The sequence below is a fragment of the Thermobia domestica genome, chromosome 16 (assembly GCF_964235325.1).
Source record: "Thermobia domestica chromosome 16, izTheDome1.hap1.1, whole genome shotgun sequence".
NCBI classification, from domain to species: Eukaryota; Metazoa; Arthropoda; class Insecta; order Zygentoma; family Lepismatidae; genus Thermobia; species Thermobia domestica.
In genome coordinates, this window is record NC_137469.1 from 11587507 (window position 1) to 11607138 (window position 19632).

A 19632-nucleotide genomic window follows, 5' to 3' on the forward strand; every position below is an offset into this window, starting at 1 on the left:
ATGTCATTTGTTACAGTATGGTATGCTTTAATATAGGTATTGTAATGTGATGCTAAATATATAGACATACTAATAGCTGAACTTAGAAAAGACGTCCCCTACATCCGCCACTGGTATAACATAGTTTGAAGGTCTAAAAATAATTTAGCATAAATACACTATTGTTTCCCTTTTTGTTATATAAGAGAATAGTTAATGACGGAAATTCCAAGTACATTTATATCTGTTATGATTCAACAACGATTCTAATAAGAAACAAAAACCCAAACAATGAGAGATAAATAGAATAGCAAATGAATGATGTAGCTTTACCATCAATTCTTCCACCTGCCGCCGCCCGCCCCGTCCCGCGTTCGTAGAACGGAAATCAGCAAGCACTTGTGGCACCCAGGTAAGTTGCATTGTAATAGTGATAAAAAACGGAATCAACAATCGGTTGCAATCTTACAAAGTGATTATCACATACACACGTCAGCTGAATCAACACATGACACTTGAAGAGAAAAGAAAAAAAGAAGTATTTGTGTATGTTCGCGATGCTGATGAGATAACATTTCTTTGACCGTAGTCAGCCTGAATTGTAGTTTGTTTGAATCGTGCAATAAGGTGGATGAGCCGGGTAGCTCTTGCATCAGATTCTAGTTTGCTGTCTGAACAGTATTAAAAGAAAACAGGTGGAAAAAAGGTGTTAGTGGTTGTAGTGCGAATCTGCTGATAGTTCGTGCACTGAAGCTGTCTCTGCCTGGCGGGAGGAAACGTGTCTGATCGCTGCCAAAGGATTATTTGCCGGTAAAACTATGACATTTCTTTTCTTAAGGCTTCCTTTTACTTTGTAACATGCATGGTTGTATATTTTTAGATAGCCACGCTCAAAGTGTGTAGTAAAATCTCGTAACTTCTGAAAGTGTTAACACTTACGCATAGGGATAACTAAAGAGGAAACAGGGAGGGCTTCTTCTCCTCCAAAATGAGATTGGACCCCGAAATTTTCTATTGGATTATAAACTGTGATAAGTTTATCGCAATTTACGCAAAGTAATTTTGTGTTGCGTTTTCACATTTTATGTTTAATGCCGGTTCTACTTCCTCCTTGTTGGCTTTTGTTTGGTTATATTTCCTGCATGCGGCATTGAAATATGGATGCCATTGCCAATTATAGTTTCTGATTCGCCCCGGGAGATTTTCAATCAGTGTTTCTTCCAGAGATGTTTTTGGAGGGGCACTACCCCCCTGAGCTCTGAGAGTGCCCCCGGAGGAAATCAAAATAATATATCTATAATATAATAATAAATAGAATAGTACCGTGTGGCCTCCGGAACATTTTTTTCGGAAAGAAACAGTGGCTGTTACAATATAGAATGTTTGCTTGCTGAAGTTTAGCTTTGCTTTTCACCATCAAGGCCAATTGAAATGTAGACCTACAGTTTAAGAGTCTTCATCCCGGCGAAAATAAAATACCGCTAATTTTACAGTAATTATGTGATATCTTCAAATAGATTAACGATAATTGAAATATGGAACAACAGCACCCTAGACAATATTATTTTGCGTGAGGTACCGTTATCACAAGTTACTTAGTGGCTTTCGTTTTCTGCTGTTTAGAAACGCGAAAATAAATGCCGATTTTCAAAATGGCTCGAAATCGAAAGCAGATAAGTCAGTCGTGATAACGGTTTCTCATGTAAAATAATATTGTCTAGGGCGGTCTTGTTCCACATTTCGATTATCTTTTATCTATTCGAAGATATCACATAATTACTGTAAAATTAGCGGTATTTTAATTTCGCCGGGATGAAGACTCTTAAGGTGGTGGAATCCGAATGCGTTCAAATGCTATCAAACCTGAGATCCGCACGCTAGCCACTAGACCAGCAAGGAAGTTGTGCTGCTACACTGCCTTATTGGATGTAAACTTCCAAATTGCACTTTTCAAATCTGGAGATGAAATCTAAAATAGGCGAAGAAGCAACAGTTATTAAGTTGTCAAGCATAGTGCAAAACCGGGAAGGGGGGTTCAGAAATTGTGGTGCTAAGGGACGAGACCTCTTAGAAACAGTTACATACACCTTTCAAGGAGACAGTATTCTTACGACTTTTTTCGCGACGAGGGAACCTTAAATCTCGTGACGTGGGCAATGTTATCCGCAGAATGTATCTAAAAACAAGAATAAACATTATTAACAAGATCTGAGACGTACACCTAGTAAAATCTTCTAGTCACAAATTATTTAGTAGCCGCGCTAATAATGTTGCCAGGTGGCAAACTTCGATAGAAATTTAAATAAATATTGGTGAGTACGGCGGCTGAAGTGCGATTCATCGTCTTTCAAACGCCACGAAGAAATTTTTCGGCTGAAAAAGAACAGTTCGGGTGGATTAAAAAAAAATGCTATGAAAAAAAAAACTAAGAATGTTTTAAACAAAGGTATTGCACCTCTTTTATACAACATTCATATACTAGCAGGGACGGATCCAGGAGGACAATCTCCCCCCCCCCCCAGAAGAGGAAACTTTCTTATTTTATATATAAATAAAACCCATCCCAGAGTTTGGAGCTCTTAAAAGTAGCTCTAAGTAGCAGTATTATAATCCACCGCCCCCAAGAAGTCCGTCCTGGATCCGCCTCTGTATACTTGTTTCAATGTATATTTCGAAATGGCCGGTAGCATTATAAGGGCCATACAGAAACGGCTAATTTGCAATATGGGCTCTCGCAGGCTCAGGCCCACTATCTGAATGGGCTTCCACCAAGCTTAGACTTGCACTTAATGGAGCTCGGGCTGCAGTGGAAATCTCAATATAGGATAAAACGGGAAAAAAATCTCAAAATTAGGAGTCTGTTGGTCAGTCCTGTCCGCAAGATTTTTCCCCAACGTAAGGGTGGGGGAAACACCGAAACACAAGCACACTTACAACTACATGCATATTTGTTTTTTTTTTCTTTCTTTTTTGCACGCGTGCACATAATACTTCATGTTAAACAAAAAATATTACATAATCGTATTAACTACAGCAAATATATTATAGTCTTAACCATAATATTTAATTTAATTAAATACTATAGTGTGTCAGTAACAGGCCCGAAATCAGCCACAGAGGTTTGGGAGGGCCATGAATATGTTAGGAGGGGCCAAGTCATTAAAAATTCTCTACAAGAATTCTGTTTTTTGTATTAATAATAGCATTTCGTATTGCGGTTTGGATGAGCCACGAAAAGTTTAGGGGGGACCCTCCTAGACCCCTCCGGTTATGGGCCTGGTCAGTAGACAAATTAATGTTTTAATATGTATTTCGAGTATATGAACCCCTTCGAAAATCGAAAGATAAGCAATTGGCTCCCCTTGCCCCATCCTTGGTACTAGCAGTAGCGTAACGGAAAAAATGTCGGCCCCCTCAGGATTAAATTTGGGGCCCCTTCCCATGCCCATTAACTTCCCACTGTATTATGTCCCTGTAGAACACAATGGTTAATAAATCCATGGAATATAATAAAATTACCATCAAAATTAATACTCACCGAAAAAAGCAAAAAATATTTTCCCTTACTCTTCGAGTGTTAAGATGATTTTTTAAACTGATGTTGCTAGAATGGATTAATTTTCACCCAGAACATATTTTTCTTTCTAAAGTAAATAATGTTGTTCAGGGAAATGGATATTCCGTATTCAGCTCACTTTTTGTAGCCTATAGTTCTTGGAATTTGCTTAAGCAGTGGGTCCCGAAACCCTGTGGGCCTCCCAGCACTGCAGGCCCTGTGGGCCCCTCAGTTACGCACTGGGTATTAGCCTGTAGCCTGTTTTATTGAAATCTGATTGAATCTACTTATCCTTTAGATATTCAGTTCTCTTGCTTATTTACCTACACCTGTCTGATTTCTCTTCATTTTTTAAAACAATTGATAATGCCATGTAACTTTCTTTACCAATAAAGATTCTAAATGATTTTATTTATGATTCGGTGTTCAATTTTATAGTCACATACAAAGTATGACTTTTTTTATTCATTTATATTTTTAACTTCTTAAGAGGATAACGCCTTACTTCTTGCAACTGTCGCTATGCGATGCTAATTTGTTTCGGTGAATATCGCTCAAGGGTATTGTAGTCTGTAGCAATGCTGCCAACCTAAGAATAATAGCACTAAGCCTAACAGGTAAACTAGAATACTTATAAAAAAAAGTTGGGCCAATTTTAGGATCTGGGCTGAGGTGGGCTCCATTCCATAAATTTTGCGTCATTGTCTAGTTATGGGCGCAGATGTCCTCGGTGTTATCTTAGAATCGTAAGTGATAGCCTGGTCCGAAATGTTGATCACACATCACATCATTGAGATTTAGAACTAACAGTCACTATAGCAATATTAGTTTTACGATTTGTATGAACATTTATCTTTATAGACAATCAAAAACGTAGATGGTTTCGTGATACAAAGTGGTATGTTGAAATAAGAATCACTACGGAGTAGTACTGAAAAAAGCCTGAGAGAGATGGTTGTGGAAAAGAGAAGAGGACACCGAGGGCCTTATGCGGAGTTGTTTTGACGTATGATTAGCGTCATACTAAAGGACTGACTACTGCAGGAAACATTATATGTTAGTCGATCTCTTTAGTATTGCACTAATCACGCTTCAGAACAGGGGCGGATCCAGGGGGAGGCGATCGTTCCCCCATGGAGGGGAAACTTTATTGTTTTTTATATATAAATAAAAAACATCTCAGAGTTTGGAGCCCTTAAAAGTAGCATTATGACAACCCACCTCCCCCCCAGAAGTCGGTCCTGGATCCGCCCCTGCTTCAGAACGACTCTGCGCAAGGCCCTCGAAGAGACCTTTATCCGCCAAAGGGTTGACAATTGTTACATTGACAACATTCAGCTTGTTTTGGTTAGGAATGGACATCAGGGAAAATTTTTCAGAATATTCTTTTCTTTAGGGGAAGAGGACTGATGGTTCAGTGCTCACCTCTAATTGATTTGATTTGTTTTTGATTTGATCTAACTAACGTGAGCTTTTCGTAGATAAAGGAATATCTTGAGTTTTTTCAAGTTTCTCCGTTTATTATTGCCATAACATTTGAATTACAAAATCATCTACATTCATAATCCGTCGTTGTTGGCGCATAATCGTAGGTTAAACTAAATATTTTATTTCAATATTTTATTCATTGAGCATCGGCATCTTGATTCCAGACTGTTGACTGCTCACAAATAACTATTTGAATAGCAGCTTCAAAATTTTTGTCTTAAAAATCAAGTGTGTGTGTGTGTGAAATTGTGACTAGTTCAGTTACTACTATTGTATTTGTTTTTCAAATTAGTAAATATTAAGAAAAGTTATAGTAATTAAAATTCAGAACCTCCAATAGTAAAAAAAACTGCTCATGCTTAGTTGGCAACAGTGAGCAGCAATTTGCGCAGCGCAGCGCATTCCAGTTCAGTCCGCGGTAGAAGCAAGTGTTTTGATGGGTGGTGTGTTGTGTACATCGGATCGTGTAATTAGGTAGTGATGGAGACCTAAGTGAGAAATTTTAATTTACTTCCTACACAGACGTGTCACCTGTGTCTACATACCAAAGATATTTATAAAATGCCATGGAGAAAAACACTGTCAAATCGAAGGGTTCTTCTAACATGTAAGTATGGATGAACTTGCCTGTCAAAATGTGTGAAGTATTGTACACACAATGTTTGTATTTTAATATGAAACATTATTTTAAAACCATACTAGTAAGCTAGTTGCTGTTTCCTAGCAGTTCCTAGTGACAGACTGTAGGACATAGGTTAGTACAGTTACTAATAGAATATTCAATTTGGATGATGTCACATTTCTTGATATTGCATTCTCGATCGAAATGGTTGTGAATATGAATGAAAACTATGTTTTTTCGAAACTAATTTGATACGGATTTTATAGTTTTATTGATGCATATTTACTTCTGTAAGGCAATGGACAAGACTGCAATTCTATATTTTTCCACAAAGACTGCATATAAATATATCGTTAGCTTAATAAACAATTTACACAAGGCATGAACAAGATCCTTCAGTTGAGTCTAGGTTCTTAATATAGTTGTATTTCTTGTTGTGAAAGAAGCAGAGTTTATAATGTGTATCATAAATTACTCAAGTATACATATTCTCCTTAAAGCTACTATTATTTACAACGACTTTGGGAAGAGCATTAAGTCATATCCGACCCAACGTACCGTCTATGACCTCACGGTGAAAGAAATGTTGACATGTGAGACGATTTCGGGTTAAGCCTAAGAAGGGTGTTGTACGAAAATCCTTTCAACTCGTTGTCTCAAGGTTGAGTCCCGATGGGGATTTTTGGATAGAAACACGAGTATTAGTTTAAATCCTATTTTGATGAGTTCGTTCCATCTCATGCAACCTCGGTGGGGGGCCATTTTTTTTCTAGAAAAAAATATACTTTTTTGTTAAATAAAGCATGGTTTTGTTTAGGTTAGGTGTTTCACGGAAGTTGAACTTTATACTTGCCTTCACGGTTTGTATACATTGGCAATTACTTCTTTTTTTTTTTTCTTTCTATTTTTAGCCCTTCCCCGGAATATTTCGTGTTCCTCAATTACACATACTGTATTTCTGTTCTATTCACTTTACATATTACTCGCACATTAATTACCCTTCCGTAACAACAACTCGTTTCTCCTGTAAACATTCTGTTTTTGCATCTAGTTTTAGCCCAACGAATGCAGAAAACCCTTGGGGAAAACCATTTCCTCACCCAGTATGAAAATTCTGTTAAAATATTAATTGGTTATAGTCTCAGTAAAACGCGTACGTAGTGTAAATTGTATGTTGGAAACACGGTAACCCAGTGGTAGAGCGCTGAGCTATGGTGCTAAGGGGCTGCTAGATTCTAGAACACAGGTCTCCCTCCAAGTCCACCGCCCCGAGACCAGGTTAGGTGAATTACAACGAAGTAAACTATTTCAAACTATTAACTAAGCAAATACCACTTACAGAAATTTTATTTCACTTCATAGATAAATGTAGTACCCTTAACATTCATACGCATACGTACTTGGTTTATACCATTAGAAGTATTTTCCAGGCTACAGCAAATTGCCGTCAAAACGCTGTATGGACTAGATATTAAGCGTTGCGTGTAATAAGGGCCAACTCTACGTAAGTTTTTTTTTTTTTTTTAAATAATAATAATTTTCCCTGAAGGAATAATAATAACTAATTGATCCAGTAAACGTTTTGTTGATTTCGCTCTTTACTACCCGGAACGCCTCGAAGGGGGGGGGGGAGGTTGTAATGGACAGAGGTTGAAAAATCAATGTGTAAGAGTGCTTGACATCGGAAAATGTGGGATCTAGATTAAACTATTTGAAGACATAAAGTATTATAAGGTTTATTTGAGAATTCTGCAGTGTCAGCTCATAAATTTTATATGCATGATTTAAGTAATTGCGGAAATTCGTCTGATATAAAATCTTAATTTTCAAATTTCGTTAGTTTACCTAGCTTCAGCTGTTTTCGAGCTATGATTTTTTTTTTTGTTCCACTCTCAGCCCCACACATTTCAGGACCTTGTAGCTCTGAAAGGACGCGTTTTCTTCACGAGTTTTTTTCCTTTTTTTAGTTGGATATGGATCCTGACTCGTGTATGTGTATTTTCTTTGTGTGTGTCTGGTTTGAATACATGCCATCAGAGGGCAAAGTACATTTGATTTGTTGCTGGAACTAACCATTCAATGGTTATTTTCGTCGGGTAATTACGTCATTAAGCTTTTTACTAGACTGCTTTTCCTACATGCATGTGTGATCTATGTACTTCTGTGTGTAATATATTACTCATTTCTTATTGTCTGCTCGAATTAATAGGTTCTTTGTGTGTGTGTGTGTGTTTGTTTGTTTACGAAGTTCATATGTAAATTTTGAGCTCAAAATGAGAATTGCGCCGGAAAACTGTGCTGGCCAAAAAAGGAAAGTAAACAACAAGGTTCTATGATTAGGCCCTTTAGGTTAATAGAGATACTTGGTTAATGAAGATGAATTAATTTTAGGATTTAGATTTCTGGGCTTTCGGCATCTATGACCATTTACAGGGTATCTATCGGTCACGAAATCAGAAAACGGTAATGAAAGTCAAGAAAAAGTCATAAAATTTAGCTTTTAGGTCACGATTTTTTTTATTTTTATTTTTTTTAAATCTGTACAAATGTAAGTACAGATTGGAAAATTTTGTTCTATAAAACGTCAAAATTCACCACCAGAAATGTGTATGGTCGACTTTAGACGCTATGAAATCGTAAGCAAAACACGTTTCTGTCGCATGGATGAAAATTCGGCCTAATTCGCACCCAAATTATGAAATTTTGTGATTTGAAATTTGGTAAAAAAAAAAAAAAAAGTTACGAAATTCAATTTTGGAATTTTAGTAGACACCCTGATTTAGCCCGTCACATACGAGGGATGATTGTCCCTCGGCGAGAACGCTATCTGGGGAAAGGGAAGGAAGGAAGCGGCCTGGATCTCTATGTTGGATACCATCCTTGCCTTGTGTGAATGAGGAAAACCTGATCCAGGATGGCTAACCTGAAAAAGCTTTTTACACTTTTTTGGGCGAGTGCCCCCACCGGGATTTGAACTCGGGACCGCTCGCACCAAAGCCGAGAGCGTTAGCGAGTACGCTACGCGGGGCCACGAAGATGAATTAATACGAGAATGTAGGTGTAAACGACAGAAACTAGAGAAAACCGACGAACACGGTGTTGTCCACCACAAAATCGCTTGGCTGGGGGATTGAACTAGGTACCCCTATCACCAGACGTGAGGACACTCGACACTAAGCCAGCCCTTCCCTCTGGTGTGGTCCAGGGGCTAGCGCCTATGCCTATGGTAGACGATGCCGGGTTCGATTCCCAGTGGGGAGAGCACAGAAATAAATAATTTCACAATCATTCACTTACATTAGCCATCCATCTGCTTTAGCCTAAAGGGCGTAAGTGTGGGACGTTAAACTAAAAAAAAAAGTAATGCACTCAAATCTTGCGCTGCTTAAAGCTTAGGCAGCATTTTGTAGTCACTACCTTCGTTTTTTAGATTCATAGTCTTGTCTTTCCGACTCCCTGTCGGAGATCAGCCTCTGTTAATTTTAATTTGATTAACTATACCAGCGTGTAATCAGAAGTTGTAAGATTTTCTTGTGGTAAAAATTTTTCTTTAAGAAAATACCTTATATTGTTTAGATAAGATATCCCAAAATAGACTGTTTTTTTTTTTTTTTAAATTCCCATTCTAAACCATTTATTGTCAAAAGCCTTTTCTTCTGTAATGTAATGAGTACATGAAGATTAGTATCCAAGTGTGGTTTTGCTTAGTTGTTCGCGTTCTTTTTTCTTTCTTCATACGTTTAAATGAAATGAAATCTTTAAGTTTTACGTCCCACGGTTATGCCGGTTAGGCTAAAGGAGACGGTGATCGGTGATGATGAGAGATGAGTGAAATGGTGGAATGAAGAAAGTGGGAGGAAACGGGAGAATCCCGAGAAAACCCACTAGCAGGATGTGTGTCCACCACAAAGTCCACACGGCGCGAGCTGGGATCGAACCAGGGACCCCAAGCACCGGAGGTGAACGCTTTCATACATTTAAGTATGTATAATGTTTAAAAGTCGACTTTTAGTTTTAATTGTTCTTATGTAATGCCTAGATTTTGAATGGCGGATGTTGCTATTAATATGGGCTGGTGAGCTTGAATTCGGTGTACAACCATCATGCAAAATCAACCTTCAAAGTATATGCCGTTCCTCACTAAATTATTTCACCTCCAAGAGAGATGGATAACATACCACGTCACTGGCTCTGTAACCTAGAAACTTGCTACTACGAATGAAAAATGAAAATTAAATTTTAAAATTTTACGTGCCGGGCGGACTAAAGGAGACTGTGATGATGAAAAATGAATGAAGAAAGTGGGAGGAAACGGAAGAACCCAAAGAGAACCCGCACACGGTGTTTATTCACCACAAAACCCACTTGTCGCGAGCTGGGATCGAACCAGGAACCCTACGCACCTGAGGTGAATGGTCTACCACTGACTACAAATGAACATTATTTATTTTTTAGAAAGCTATAATTAACATTTAATGCATGGAGTCGAATGGTAATCGAATACTGCAACTAGCTTATGTAATTTTTCCTTTGTAGCTTGCCACAGTGTTAGCTACTTCTTTGTCACATCCACTTTACTTATTTATTTATTTTTTTCAATACATTTTTGCTGAACCAGTTTTTTGGATGATTTATCTCAATAAAACGCTCTTAGAATACATCATCACGTAAGACTAGTTCTTGTGCAGTTTGTTGAGTGTATGTCGCTGGAAGGTTATGTTATATTATTTTCTCAAAACGAGAAGCGATAAACAACATTGTATTTCGTGTTTTTTTATGCTATACGGAACAGTTGAAGTAGAAAGTGTTGTGGTAGAATTTGAAAAAAAGTGATTAATGTTGCCTCTGCATTATACCTGCAAGGTTATTTGCAAGCGCAGGAGTCGTATTTATATAAATGATTGCAACATATGTTTCGTAGTCAGTACTTAACATTTAATCTTGTTCGCAGCTATTTTAACTTTACGTGTACTGTTACGAAAGGCGATGTGTGATATTAATCGAATGAATATTTACTTCAATCCAACGTAGATTTGTATTGAAACAGAAGTAGTGGTTAAAGCAGTTTGGTAATTGGAAGTTCAAATTACTGTTGCTTAAACTTCAGTCTGAATCATTACTTGCGCTTATATCGGAAGTAGATACACACTTGGCCTCTTAGCCACGAACCAGGCTTCTTCGGTGTGAAGCGGAGTATTTGAAGTCACTTGTTAGCTAGAATTACTAGTATTATAATGTATTATTATTATTATTATTTTATTGTATCTCGGTTTAAACCGGTTTCAGCTTAGTAATTTGATGGCCGTCTGGCAAGTGTAGATTATTTGAAGAGTTCTTCTCCAAAGAACTTTCTGAACATGTGACAGGTGTCTAGTATGATTGAGTTTTGTAGATTTGTTAGGAGTTGTTTTGCATGTAGTATCCGTTCAAACTGTGTGACAGTACTTTTAGGGACAATTGCTGTAGTTGAGATAATGATTGGTCTTACTGTAACTTTCTGATATTTCCATAACTTTTTGATTTCGTCATCCAGGTCTTCATATTTGCTTATTTTCGTACTGTTATTATTATTATTATTATTATTATTATTGATGTGTTACATTTTAAAGAAAATGTTTGCAACTTCCTAAATGTACTTATGCTCTTGGAACACTGTTGGTACCTATCACTTTATGCTTGAAAAGTCATCCATGTAATTTTTTCCCGTATAAAGTTAAGATTTTGCGCAATTAAACCGTTATTAATCCACTCTTTGACCTTGTAGCTTGTTGTATTAAAATTTTTAAAACAGTATACAGTATTACACACGGCTCGACAAATCCTGAGCGTTAGATTTCCGTGGCAACTGGAAATACCAATCGGGCACTTGGTATCACTTTTCCCAGTTTTTATCTGTTACTGATTTGATTTTTGTGTGCTTGGATGGATTAAAAACAAATTAGACTTTTGAGCCTCAAATATATTTAATAAATAGCGTTGAATTTCGAGTATTGCCTACTATTTCACTATTCTTTGGTGTGTGTATCTGTGTTTTTGCTTCTGAGTTATTTTGCTTGTATATTAATCATGAAACATGCGGCCTCACAATATTCAAACACGGAATTTTTGAAGGAATCTCGATTGACGAATTCTTTTAGCGTGCTGGAGGGAAAGAAAGACTCGGGTTCAACTGTTGAAATCATGTGAAATTACAGAATCGCATAACGTTACTGTTCTTAAAACAAAAATGTTCCCGTTCCGATCATGGTTTTTAGACCAGTGACTATAATTTAAAGCTAAAACATGTAGGACTTAAAGTATCAGATTGGATTTGTATTGGGGCTTTTTTAATATAAATATATATATATATATATATATATATATATATATATGTTCCTGGATTACAACAAAATTTTTGGAGTCCCTGCGTTACATTTCGATATTATCTTAATGAAACACAACTGTGTCTGATGAAGGTACGTCTTCAGTATCGAAATGTTACGCTGTATAATGTTACGCACTTTTGGTGCAGGTTGTCGCAGGTTCAATTCCCGGAAGGAGGATTGTGTTTGGGATTCCACGTTAACTGTAGGTCCTCGTCTTGTGTAGCCTCCATACAATTAACGTTACACTGTACACCAGGGATGGGCAGTCTTTTAAGGATTGATAGCTACTTGTCACTTTAGAGATTACTGGCAGTCTTCTTATGATCTCTTCCAGCAGGCTAGACAGCACACAAAACAGCAAACAATATAGACAATATTACACAGATCACCGCGTACTACCTCGCACCCCCCTCCGGACCCCCAGCCCGAAATTTCGACTTCTGTGTAAATGTAGCCTAATTTTAGGGGCAATTTTAGGAATTTTAATATAAAATACCGTCATATTGAGTTTGGACCCTCCCGAAATAAATTCCTGCGTACGCTACTGCTACCTCGACTTCCCAGTCAACAAGTAGACAGCGGTACTCACGTTGGCCACATCTGTGATACACTATGTACTGTGTTTCGTGAAGGTACTTCTGTAATATCGAAACGTTATATTATACACTTCGTTGAGTGTAGGCCTATGTTATTTATGTTCAGTAAAAAGTTGGGATAGCTTTTTTTAATGATCTTTGTATAAGGATTCTGTTGAATCAAGTAGCAATTTGTATATAGCCTGTTCAAAAGTACGTATGTCAATCTAACTGAAAGTTATTTTTATGGATACGTTAAAAATGAAAAATATAGGCACGTAAAATTCCTTTAATTGCTGATAAAGTTCCGCGGTTTTAAATGTTTACTACTGCTCATAATCGTTGTCATAATTGCCAAATTATTATAGTTCGTAGAAACACTTCGAAATCATTTCAAACGTCGTACACAGCACTCGACTTAGTAATGTATTGTAGTTGATAGTGTCGTAAAATCGTGTGAAAAAGGAATTAAAAGTGTGACGGAAAATGGCGGTGAAATATTTTTCAAGGTAGCAAGAATCATCGGAATAGTGTTACGCTTTGGATCTAGTCAGAAGTCACAGTGAATCTAGTTTTTTATACGCCAGAGTATTCTGGTAAAAGAAAGTGGATATTAGTAATTTTATTACGTAATTTTAACTGGATACTATAGTTTCAAATTGAACAGATGATTCAAGAAATATTTTGTCGGTAATAATTGTTTAGTCAATTAAAATTTCGTTTTTTGCTTTATTTCAGGGTCGTCAGTATTACGAAGAGTGGTTGAAAAATCTTATTTTTATTTTTGGAGGTAGCCCCTCGTTACAGAAGATACACAGCAGTATTACCTCTCAGCATTTTAGTAGCCATGACGTTACAAGCTGTCTCTTTTATAGGAAACTTTATTTTAGGTAAGTCTTGTAATTGTGGTGCACGTATTTAGTTTACTTACATTATGCCATGATTAAAAGAGTCTGTAGCAGCATCAGGGTGGATTGATTTAAATCAAATTCTGAAATAAATTAATTTAAAGTGAAAATAAGTAAAATCCCGTTTCTGTTCTGTTATTTCGATTATGGAAGATAATAATCATAATACAATAAGACTCAAATGTATGTACAGCACAGTATGAAAACGAGTATCATGCAGAGGATGATTAGGGAAAATCCTGTTTGAACGGGTAACGGGAAAATCCTGCTTTCTTCTCTTCGTAACATAGGGTTTTTAAATCGTTAATTATTCCAACGGAGAAATCACCATCGACATTTAAGACAAAAATTTTTTTATGTCCACTCTGTTTGTTTGTTTCCAGATAATAGGGGCGTATTTAGAGGGGCCCGATCCCCTTTCCAAATAATAATAATAATAATAATAAAACTTTAGGCGAAATTTATGTACTAAATACATAGCATAGAAGTTCCTCGGGATCGTAATAGGGCAAATTTTGGATGCGTTAAAATATCCAATAATACTTTTGATAAAGTGGATTCTTTCAAATATCTAGGATCAATATCAACAGACGAAAACGATATTTACGAAGAAATTAAATGTCGACTAAAAGCAGGAAATTCGTGTTATTATTCAGTTCAAAATCTCTTGTCACGAATTCTGTCCAGGAATTTGAAGATTAAAATATATATGCCTGTTGTTCTCAGGGTGTCTAGCAAGCAAGCATAATCAAATTCCCTGACTTTCCCTGACAAAATTATAATTTTCCCTGACTCTGTCATTCTTTTTTCTTAGTAACTCAAGAAAAGTAACTTATATTGAAATCATGAAAATGAAATCTTTCAGTTTTACGTCCCACGGTTATGCCGGTTAGGCTAAAGGAGACGGTGATGGGTGAGTGATGAATGAAATGAAGAAAGTGGGAGGAAATGGGAGAACCCCGAGAAAACCCATGATCACGGTGTTTGTACACCACAAAGTCACACGGCGCGAGCTGGAATTGAACCAGGGTACCCAAGCACCGGAAGTGAACGCTCTACCAGTGAGCCACCGCGCCCCCAACGTATATTTAAAGTGAACTGTAAGTTTTCACTATTGTTTATGTGCTTATACAATATTCTACGAACGTACAAACGAACCCATTCATTTACCTGTAATTTATGACTATTTTAGTGGCATCCCTTCACCCGTCACAGCCTGGAAAAGATTTTTCCCTGACACACAATGAAATTCCCTGACCCTGCAAATTCCCTGACTTTCCCTGATTGGTAAACACCCTGCTTCTATATGGTTGCGAAACATGGTCGCTTACTATGAGGGAAGAACGTAGACTGAAAGTATTTGAGAACAAGATCCTGAGACGAATATTCAGACCCAAGAGGAGCGGGAATGGGGGAAACTTCATAACGAGGAACTACATAATTTATACGGTTTACCAAACATTGCTAGGGTCATCAAGTCTCAGGTGGGCAGGTCATGTAGTCAGGATGGAAGAAAATAGGAACACTTTCATATTCTTAACTGGAAGACCAATCGGAAAACGACCATTAGGAAGATCTAGGCGCAGATGGGATGACAATATTAAGATGAATCTCGCAGAAATAGGAATACAAAATAGAAACTGGATCCAGTTGGCTAAGGATAGAAGTCAGTGGAGAGTTTCCGTGAACGCGGCATTGAACCTCCGGGTTCCATAGGCCATAGAGTTAATTAGTTAATTTTGGTCGAAATTTATGTACTTTACATGTACTTCGTGCCGCTGGCTAGTTTCGATTTTTTAAAAATATACTCCTGCCAAATATCAGGAACTTTCGTGAAAAGAAAAGTGTCATGTTGATAAACGTTGCTGTACGTTTTTTCCTTAATGCTTAAGAAATATTGTTTCGGATTGAAATAGCTTAACGATTGAGGATTAATTCGAAATTAAACCAAAATACTTTCACTTAAATGGCATAATTGTCATTTAATATTAATTCCTAATGTTTTTTCTCCAGTTCGCGACTTGTATTATACGAGGAGAAAGATTTGATTTAAATCAAAAAAATCGATTTAAATCAAAAAAATCAACAAAAATGATTTTTATTAAAAAAATCATGATTTTTTTCCACCCTGAGCAGCATTTGTCAAACTTATTCGTTCACAGAAACCCGTTTGTAATATCAAGTCAGAAACAAAACCCTGGAAGTAAGTTAAGTTGGTTGTATTAACAGTCATTAGCCCTAATCAGTTACTGATACGACGGGATGCACATCTATTAACCCTCGCACTACTAACGGGGAAAGGGGGTACTTTGTGCCCACCACAGTTTTTTTTTTTTTTTTTTAATTCTAATCTTTTTTTTGAAATTGTAAAAAAATAATATGTTATATGCTCAACATGTTTAGCCAGAGCATATACCTTACGATGGTGCAAATTGAACGTTAGTGTGTGTCATAAATTTACTATTTTAAGTTGATCGGCACAAAGTACCCCCGTTTGTGGTAGATATGACTTGACATTTAGAAATGTCACTCCTAGACGGGGTATAATAAATATTTAATTTTAACAGGAGGGTACAAGATGATTCACCCCTGGTAGTACGCGTTACAAAAAATACTTAGGTAGTGCGAGAGTTAAACGATGTTAATAAAAAGTAGAATTCTGCTGGACAGTAACAACTTGGTTCGTAAAGAATAGAATTACTTATCTTGTAGTGCTTCTTCTAATTTTTCTTCTTGATATTTCGAATTAATTACTTGTCCATACTTCTTCGGGGACACACACAAGCTTAAGTCTATCTTACAACGAGTTTTTACTTTGTATTCTTGTGTTTGACCGGTGGTCATAAATTTTTAAAACTTATAGAAACCTTTCTTTCCCAATGGTGTAGCTATTTCTTATTTTTGACATACAATATTTTACGTAAGTACCCTAAAGTTAGTGCAGTAACAGAATTTTACTAGAGCTTCTTCGTGGTTTAGCAGTTAGCATCCGCGCCTTTGGCGGGGGAGTCCAGGGTTCTACTCCCGGCGGGAGCTCATCTGGTTCGGAGTCCACGTTAATCAGTAGCTCCACGTTTCACATAGCCTCGTTGTTGAAAGGGACGTTAAATTCACAGCCACAGAATTTTACTAATACAGTCTTACTTTTGTTTATTTTTCAGGTGTTCTTTCATGTTATTTGTTCTCGTAAAAGCAGGGTTAGCTAGTTTAAACCAAACAAAAAAAGAACGAAAAATGCTTTAGATCGTGTGAACTTCATGATGAGTCTCCACATATGAAACTATCTGCATTACGTTTATGTACTTTTCACCTTTTAATCAAGGGGTTCCATGTTCAATTTTCGGTCGAACCACAACCCATCTTTCAAGTGTAAACCAAGTAGCGATTCGAGGTGTCCCTTTAAGCGAAAGTCTTCTCCGTGATAACCTTGGTATTTCATAACGATGTTAAGCCTAAACATACGAAACGGAACCAAATTATATATTTCTACTTGCCGGAATGCCTGTTGTTTTATAAAGAAGCCAAGGTTGCTTAAATATATTGATAGAAATTGGCAAAATTTAGCAACTGCCTACGCAGCTTCCAACATCAGCTTGGACTTGACTTTGTTTTAATTTTATTGAATGATATCTACATACCAAAATTGTAATTTAATACCTCAGTTTTAGCGTAGTGATTATGATACGTTGACCTTAAAATTTTATATACAAATACGTTTAAGATAATAACAGGATTTTCCCAATCACTAAGGCGGGAGTTTCCCAATTTATATATAATTGTATAATGTTTTTACTTGTGTAACTGTTTATCTTTTTGTCCTACTAAAATGACTCTTGACAATTATATTAACAACTAGGCCTATGTAAAGATCAGTACAACGTATTTTTATCAGGAGTCCTTAGTGAGTGAGTCGGCAGTCGCATTTGTGACCAATTAGTCCCGGTTTCATTTCGGAATGGACAATTTTTATTGGATGAAGCCGAGAAGCGATTTAGGTTCCGCTTAAAATGTGACCCCTTCCAGCATAACCTTGTTGTTGCATAATAACACTAAGGCGAAACAAACTAATTTCTGTCCATATCGAATATAAATACATAGAGTAAATAAACTTGTTTTTTGTTTTTTTCAATAAAAACCATGATTTTTGCCAACCCTGCTTAAAAGTATATCTCCATAATCGCGACACAGTCACTTATTTAAGTCACTGTACACATTGTAGCCAGATCAAACTATTTTTCCAGTTGGTACCCAAAACTAAACCTCAAATTGTTGTTCGTATAAATCGGAGCGTTTTTTAATTAAAAACTGAGGTTTACTATTGTGCTTCGAAGTTAAGAAATAGCTCTACAAGTAGGAAAGGTAGGCAACTATAAGTTTCAAAAATGTGTGACCACTATTGAGAGACAGGAATACAATGTAAGAACTCGTTGCAAGGAGGACTTTTAGTTTCAGTGTGTCCCTGAAGAAGAAGGACCAAAGGACTTATCCGAAATATTGGAAAGAAGAAACACTAGTAGGCGATGTATTTAATGTGGTGTGTTCCATATGCTCGACAAATATGTTGGTTCAATAGCTTTTGTTCACAAATCTAATTATGCAATATGCGCTTCTAGATTGTGTGTAGTTAGCATAGTGGCTTACCTCTGGTGCGTAGGGTCCCTGGTTCGATCTCCGGCTAAGTTATTTGTGGTGGACACCACATGCCAGTGAGTTTTGTCGGAGTACTCCCGTTTCCTTGAACATTTTCATTTTACCAGTTCTTCCGTCGTCATTCAGTTGCGTTAATCATCCATCTCCCTTATTGTAAGGCACACAATCGTTGGACGTTAAACTGAACGATTTCTTTTTTTTTCTTTTCTTTTCTTTTTTTTTTTTTTATTATGTATAAATAAAAAATTCTGTCGGCTCTCTTTACATCACTATCAGTCTACAGAGTGGTTTGCAGATTAAGGCTGTTTAGTAAATGCTAGGTTTCAGTTTTGAATGATGATTGTTTGTGAATTTGCGTAGAAGTACATACCAAGATTTTTTTTTTTTTTTACTGTCAATCTGCAAACTTACCCAATCACTAGTTAAATGACAAGCACTCACCTTTTATCTAACAATGATTGTTTCTTATATAATTTCAACCCTTCTTGGATCCTTCGTTAGCAGCTTTATTTGCTTCTCGTTCCTTATTTCTCGAGGAGATTTTTCCTAAAATATTTAAAGAGTATAGTGTGATCTGAAGAACGTTTAAATTTTCTTTATAGCATCACTTGTAGAGCCTCACACAGAGGTAGTTCCTTAAATCAAAGAAAGTAAAACAATTCTAATAAGCATGGGTCAGAAAATGCCATCTCTCTGAGTTACAAACGCCACAAATACGACAGATCATGTTTTAAAACGCTCCTGAAAACTATGGGACTTCTCGGAAGCGGTTCAAAGAATTACACTGGGACTATTATGCACTATCATGTTTCACAATCCTCTGGTACTCAGGACATAGGTACTCTCATTTAGTACTTAAAATGTGTATCCTCTTGCCTCAACTTACATCATACAATTCGATACGCCGGTACCAGAGGATTGTGAAACATGGATATTTAGATAGAGCGCATACTAATTCTTGTGTAATTCCTTCAAACGCTTGCGAGAAGTCCCATAATTTGTAAGCCAAGAGGACGTGTAGAAGCTAGGGAATGTCATGGATTTTAATCGATACAGTCCATTAAAGTAACCCTTACCTATGCAAATAATAACAGATTGACTCCATTAAGAAGCTTGGCCGAGATAATCATTCATGTTATCGTGTGGAGTAACGGACGAACGGATGTATAGTAGAATCACAATCTAAACCAACTTTTATCGTCAACAGTAAGTCTGTTGGACTCAGAAGGGCATTAAGGTCACACGTGGACTGCTAATGAGTCAGATGTTGCCATCATTACAAAGAGTGTGCCATTGTTACTAGGAGGCACAAGAATATTGACATGTTCTTTCCTCCCATCATTCTATCCATAGATTTTGACCTTCGAGGAAAAAGGTTGGTTTTGTTTGTGCATACACTATTAAGTCCCTCTACGTGATCGTAATAACATACTGTCTGTTTACACATTATAGCTGTATACAATGTTGTGTAAACTTAAACTTTTGATAT

The 19632-nt window shown here is 36.8% G+C and overlaps 1 protein-coding gene across 7 annotated transcripts in view; it reads left to right on the forward strand.

Annotated features, from left to right (window-relative positions):
* Ctns (lysosomal cystine transporter cystinosin) overlaps positions 1 to 19632 on the forward strand; it is a 167707-nt gene that overhangs the window by 50015 nt on the left and 98060 nt on the right. For 5 of the 7 annotated variants that reach the window (XR_014128700.1, XM_081742126.1, XM_081742122.1 and 2 more), the window contains exons 1-2: positions 5411 to 5630; positions 13324 to 13475. Coding sequence is in view for 6 of the 7 variants with exons in the window: in XM_081742126.1 (XP_081598252.1) it covers positions 13433 to 13475 (43 nt within the window). In the remaining variant the exon portion in view is untranslated. Of the gene's footprint in view, positions 1 to 595; positions 790 to 5410; positions 5631 to 13323; positions 13476 to 19632 lie in introns of those variants that run through there. The other 2 variants (XM_081742123.1, XM_081742124.1) reach the window with 2 other exon arrangements.